We start from the raw sequence: 5,843 nt of genomic DNA on the forward strand, positions 1-5,843 counted from the left end.
AAAAAAAAAAAAATTAGAAATATTAGTCTAGCATGGTGGCACACACCTATAGTCCCAGCTAGTCAGGAGGCTGAGGCAGGAAGGTTATTTGAGCCCCCCGGAGTTTGAGGTGACAGTGAGCTTTGATGACACCACTGTACTCTCACCCAGGTGATTGAGCAATACTCTGTCTCAAACAAAAGAAAGGATTAATGGGGAAATTAATGTATGAGTAGCTAAATCCAGGAAACAAGTGAGTAAAGTAAATTGGCAACTGTGGATTTGGGTTGTCTCAGGGGATTGCCTCTCTCTAACTCCCTGACGTTTTTGCTCTGTCCCCAGTGTCCTCTACTTCTCCATCCACCGCTATGAGCAGGGTAGGTTCTGGCCCCACCTTAAGGCCTCTAACTGGTCTACCACAGGTTTTGGTGAAGGCCAAGGATACACCATTAATGTGCCTTGGAACCAGGTCAGTGTCTGCCTACCCTTTGCCCCCAAAGTGAGCCCTGGCCCTGCCCTCCCTTTGGCTCAGGGCAGGCAGCTGAATGTCCCCCATCATGCCTCTGTGTCTGCAGGTTGGGATGCGGGATGCTGATTACATTGCTGCTTTCCTGCACATCCTACTGCCGGTTGCCTTCGAGGTCCTGGGGATCTGGGATGTATCGTGGGGAGGGGTGATGTTAAAGGATGGGCCATGAAGACAGGTAGCCTTGGGCTGGGTGCAGTGAGTGCCTCACACCTGTAATCCTAGCACTCTGGGAGGCTGGGACACATGGATTGCTGGAGGTCAGGAGTTCAAGACCAGCCAGAGGAAGAGCGAGACCCTGTCTCTAAAAACTAACCAAGCATTGTGGTGGGCACCTATAGTCTCAGCTACTCGGGAGGCTGAGACAAGAGGATCACTTGAGCCCAGGTGTTAGAGGTTGCTCTGAGCTAGGACCCATGACACTCTACCAAGGGCAACATAGTGAGACTCTGTCTCAAAAAAAAAAAAAGAAGGCAAGTAGTCTCATATAGTCTTTCCCCTCTCAGTTCCAGCCTCAGCTGGTCCTGGTGGCTGCTGGATTTGATGCCCTCCGAGGGGACCCCAAGGTAAGGCAGGCTCCCTGAGATGGTGGGTAGACATAAAGGGGCTACATGGAGCCAGGCTGACCCTCCATGTCCCTCCAGGGTGAGATGGCTGCCACTCCAGCAGGGTTCGCCCAATTAACCCACCTGCTAATGGGTCTGGCAGGAGGCAAGCTGATCCTGTCCCTGGAGGTGAGTGACTCACCTTCTCTCAGCCTATGGATCCTGGGGGGCTTATGAACAAAGCTTTTAAATCCAACATAAGTTCCTGGCCCGGCATTTCATTTACTAGCTGGACAACCTTGCATTAGTCATATCACTTCTTTGTGCCTCTGCTTTCCTTATGTTAAACAGGCATAATAATAATGGTAATCACCTCATGTCATTGTACAGTGAATTAAATGTGGTCACCCTCTAAGTTCCATGTCACTTGACATGTAGCATGCACCCTCGTATTATTTTATTATTATTATCATCATGATTGTGATCATTATTCTTCTTCTCTGGGAATGTCTTGGCCTTTCCTGACCCCTCTCAACTCCTCCCTCCAGGGTGGCTACAATCTCCGCTCTTTGGCTGAGGGTGTCAGTGCCTCACTCCACACCCTCCTAGGAGACCCTTGCCCCATGCTGGAGTCCCCTGGTGCCCCCTGCCGGAGGTGAGCCCCGTGGAGGGGGGGAACACCAGGAGCCTCATTGACCGCTAGGGGCCATTTCATCACACTTTCCCTGCCCTACCCCTCAGTGCCAAGGCTTCCCTCTCCTGTGTTCTGGAAGCCCTCCAGCCATTCTGGGAAATCCTTGTGAGATCAGGTAGGACGTGGGGGACTGGGCATGGGATGAGCCATGGGAGGAGACTGTTTTCCAGACTCCTGCTGACTTTCCTGGGCCACCTTGGTAGGGGAGGGTCAGGCCCTCTCTCTCCTTGGGCCCTGGTTCCAGGCTTCCTACCTCTTTTTCTATTTTGGTCACCTGAGCTCCAGAATATTATGGGGATCCAGATAGAGTAGGGTGAATATGACTTCCCCTTGTAGCTGAGCCCTTCGAGGAGGACAACATACAGGAGGATGACATGGAGGGAAACGAGGAGGAAGGACCATGGGAGTCCTCTGTGCTCCCAATCCTGACATGGCCGGTGTTGCAGGCCCGCACAGGGCTGATCTACGACCAACGCATGTTGAATCACTGTAACTTATGGGACAAGTAAGCAGCCAGAGGGCTGGATAAGTGGGTGTGGGGGCCCTTCCCTCTCCAATTACTAAGCCCCTACCTCTGGTTTGCCCCTTCTACTAGCCACCACCCTGAGGTGCCGCAGCGCATCTTGCGTATCATGTGCCGCTTGGAGGAGCTGGGCTTTGCTGGGCGCTGCCTCACCCTGCCTGTGCGCCCTGCCACCAACGCTGAGCTGATCACCTGCCACAGGTCATATTCCTATGCCTGCAGTGTGCAGACTCCCAGAGCTATGGATGGGGTCTTAGGGACTAGAGCCTGGGGTTCCCTTCCCAGGAGGTGGAACTGCTGTGGAACAGGGAAGGGCTGAAGTTGCTGCCCAGGAAGGGGATGAACTTCCTCACGTGGCTGGGTGCTCCTCTCTGTGCCTCCAGTGCTGAGTACGTGGGTCATCTCCGAGCCACAGAGAAGATGAAAACCCGGGAGCTATACCGTGAGAGCTCCAACTTTGACTCCATCTACATTTGCCCCAGTACCTTTGCCTGTGCACAGCTGGCTGCTGGCGCTGCCTGCCGCCTGGTGGAGGCTGTGCTCTCAGGAGAGGTGTGTCCTCTTGGCAGTGGGCTGGAGAGTGGAGGTCCCTGAGGGATGGGAAGAAAGGACTGCCTCCTGCTTAGGGGGGGCTCTGAGAAAGACAGGCAGGGCCTGAGGAAAGGAGGTATGAGGAGGGATCGCTGCTCCCTGGGAGAGACAGGGGGCGCTAGCAGCTAAGGGAATAGTAGTGGAGGAGGAGGGGGAGAGAGAGAAGAAAAGAAAGGGCCAGTGTGAGGGTGGGGTCGATCTTCACTCTTCCCTCCTCCCAGGTTTTGAATGGTGTTGCTGTGGTGCGCCCCCCAGGGCACCACGCTGAGCAGGATGCAGCTTGTGGTTTCTGCTTTTTCAACTCTGTGGCTGTGGCTGCTCGCCATGCCCAGGCCATCAGTGGACGTGCCCTGCGGTAAGGGCTCCCTGAGGTCCCCCAAATCCTGATCCTTGTGGGGACCTGGACCCCCCAGCCCAGTTTTTACTCAATATCCCTGTGGTACAGCCCCCAGGAACTCCCCCCCAAAAAACGAGCAAGGATCTAGTTACCTAGAACTTACCTAGAAAAGGACCAAAGATGGAGCCTCTTAGTACTTACCCAGATAGGATTGTGCCCCAGATTGTGGCATCTAGGCACTGGCCTGGCATTGGCTACTCAGGGCCCAGGGTCCACCATGAGTGCTTGCTCAGGCCCTCAGGATCCAGGACTGGGCTTTATCCTTAATTGACAGGACACAGAAGCCCAATACCCAACACTTGCCCAAGAGACCCAGGGTCCTGTCACCCAGCAATAAGTGCCCCATAGACCTCAGGGGTCTAGCCCCAGCCTTCTCCTAGGGGGTGAGTATCCTGAGTTACTGAGTAACTGTCACCTCCCCCAGGATCCTGATTGTGGATTGGGATATCCACCATGGTAATGGAACTCAGCACATGTTTGAGGATGACCCCAGGTGAGGGGCTGAGGCTGGGGACAGGGTGTGGTCAGGGAGGTGGGTGAGCAATGCCTCAGGGGTCCTGGGGGCCCCTAAACAGCCATGGCCCCTTTCCCACCCATCTCTGGCAGCGTGCTATACGTGTCCCTGCACCGCTATGATCATGGCACCTTCTTCCCTATGGGGAATGAGGGTGCCAGCAGCCAGATAGGCCGGGCTGAGGGTGCAGGCTTCACTGTCAATGTGGCCTGGAATGGGCCCCGCATGGGTGACGCTGACTACCTGGCTGCCTGGCATCGTCTGGTGCTTCCCATTGCCTATGAGGTATGGCTCAGGATGTATGTGACATTCCTGTGCGAGTGGCAGCATGTGCCTGCCTCCTTGGTGTGTGTATATTTGACTGCTAAGTGACTGATCATATGAGACAGCCTGTGTGTGACTATAGTGATGGCTGTTAGGGAAGGGGGCTGACTTGCATATTTGTCTCACTCTGCACAAGTGACTGGGACAGCCTTCTGTGTGGATGCAACTGTATGTGCAAGTGACCACCTCCTGTGGGTGCAACAGAGTGCTTGTGTCCACTGTGACTGGTGATGGCATGCAGATGATTATGACTATGCATGGTGGCTGTGGATCATTGGCCCCTCTGAAGAACTGTGTGTGTGTGCGTGTGCATGAGTAGTGCAAATGTGTAGTAGTGGTTTGTATAGGACTATGACTGTGTGGGGATATGTGTGGCTATATGTGACTATCTCCTCTATGTATGACAATTGTTATTATGTTATGGAAGTGTGGGTGTGCGCCTCTCTTTGGCACTGTGTATATAAAACCCTGTATCTTATATATGTGTCATATGTTTGATCCTGGGGTATGTGTGTGTGAGGACATATCTTTGTCCCTCTATTTCTCATGTCGCTATCTCTTGACATCAGGGTCTCCATGTCTCACATATCATGACTCTGTCTTGTGTCCCTGTCTGTCCATTTCTATTGTCTCTATGTCTCTAAGTCTATTTTGTGTGTCTCTGATACTCCTATTTCTGAATCTCTGTTTCTTGTGCTTCCCTCTCATCCCATCTGGTCTCGCATCTCCATCTCTCTGACTTGTATCTCTGTCTTCATTTATGTTTATCTCTGGGTCTCCATCACTCACTGCCTACCATAGCCCCTACCCTCATGCCTTTGCATCTTTTCTCTCCCTCCTTCAGTTTAACCCAGAGCTGGTGCTGGTCTCAGCTGGTTTTGATGCTGCACTGGGAGACCCACTGGGGGGCTACCAGGTGTCACCTGAGGGTTATGCCCACCTCACCCACCTGCTGATGGGCCTTGCCAATGGCCGCATTATCCTTATCCTAGAGGTAACTCTCTCAGTCCCTCTTTCCATGAAAGGAAAGTAGTTTGGAAAAGCTGGTTGCATTATTCAAGGCAGTTTCCTAAAATCTCCTTTGAGTGTTGCCACCTGAATTTTTGTCACATACTAGGCATTAATAATAACAATAACACCAACAGTAACAGCTTTCATTGAGGGCTCACTGTGTGCAAGGTGCTCTTCTCAGCATTTTATATGTATAGAGAGTGCAAAAAAAGTATGCACATTTTAAGAAAGGAAAAAACTATATTACATTCATAATATTCAAGTCATGTTTGACTTCTGTGATTATAAGAGGTGCTCAATGTGACTTGTATTTAACTTTTGTTATTGGTATATATTGAGCGTTACAATTTTAAAACAATTTTTTCCTTTCTTAAATTGTGTATACTTTTTTTGGCATTCTCTATTATTTATTTCTCTTAGAAAAGCAGATGTATGAGGTAGAGTCTGCTTACTGCATCATTTTTCTCTCTAGATCAGGGAAACCGAGGCACAGAGCAATGTAATGACTAGCCCAGTCACACATTAACTAATGGCAAAGCCAGGGCTTGAACCCATGCAGCCTGGCTTCAGGGTCTGTGCTTTTTGACTCCTACCCAAACTGCCTCTAACAAGTTCCATAGACAAGGTAAAGTCACTGACCTTTTAAAAATGACTCAATGGGCTCAGCGCCTGTGACTCAAGTGGCTAAGTCACCAGCCACATACACCTAAGGTGGCAGGTTCGAATCCAGCCCAGGCCC

At 51.5% G+C, this 5,843-nt stretch overlaps 1 protein-coding gene across 2 annotated transcripts in view; it reads left to right on the forward strand.

Annotated features, from left to right (window-relative positions):
• Window positions 1-5,843, forward strand: part of HDAC6 (histone deacetylase 6) — a 27,715-nt gene that overhangs the window by 17,886 nt on the left and 3,986 nt on the right. For both annotated transcript variants that reach the window (XM_023519031.1, XM_012811321.2), the window contains exons 11-23: window positions 322-448; window positions 555-620; window positions 1,012-1,071; window positions 1,150-1,239; window positions 1,599-1,705; window positions 1,792-1,859; window positions 2,081-2,249; window positions 2,340-2,468; window positions 2,651-2,819; window positions 3,080-3,213; window positions 3,680-3,748; window positions 3,862-4,054; window positions 4,938-5,087. In XM_023519031.1, the coding sequence (XP_023374799.1) occupies window positions 322-448; window positions 555-620; window positions 1,012-1,071; window positions 1,150-1,239; window positions 1,599-1,705; window positions 1,792-1,859; window positions 2,081-2,249; window positions 2,340-2,468; window positions 2,651-2,819; window positions 3,080-3,213; window positions 3,680-3,748; window positions 3,862-4,054; window positions 4,938-5,087 (1,531 nt within the window). The remainder of the gene's footprint in view (window positions 1-321; window positions 449-554; window positions 621-1,011; window positions 1,072-1,149; window positions 1,240-1,598; window positions 1,706-1,791; window positions 1,860-2,080; window positions 2,250-2,339; window positions 2,469-2,650; window positions 2,820-3,079; window positions 3,214-3,679; window positions 3,749-3,861; window positions 4,055-4,937; window positions 5,088-5,843) is intronic.

This window comes from Otolemur garnettii, unplaced genomic scaffold (assembly GCF_000181295.1).
Source record: "Otolemur garnettii isolate 467f Iridium unplaced genomic scaffold, OtoGar3 scaffold00153, whole genome shotgun sequence".
Classification (NCBI taxonomy): domain Eukaryota; kingdom Metazoa; phylum Chordata; class Mammalia; order Primates; family Galagidae; genus Otolemur; species Otolemur garnettii.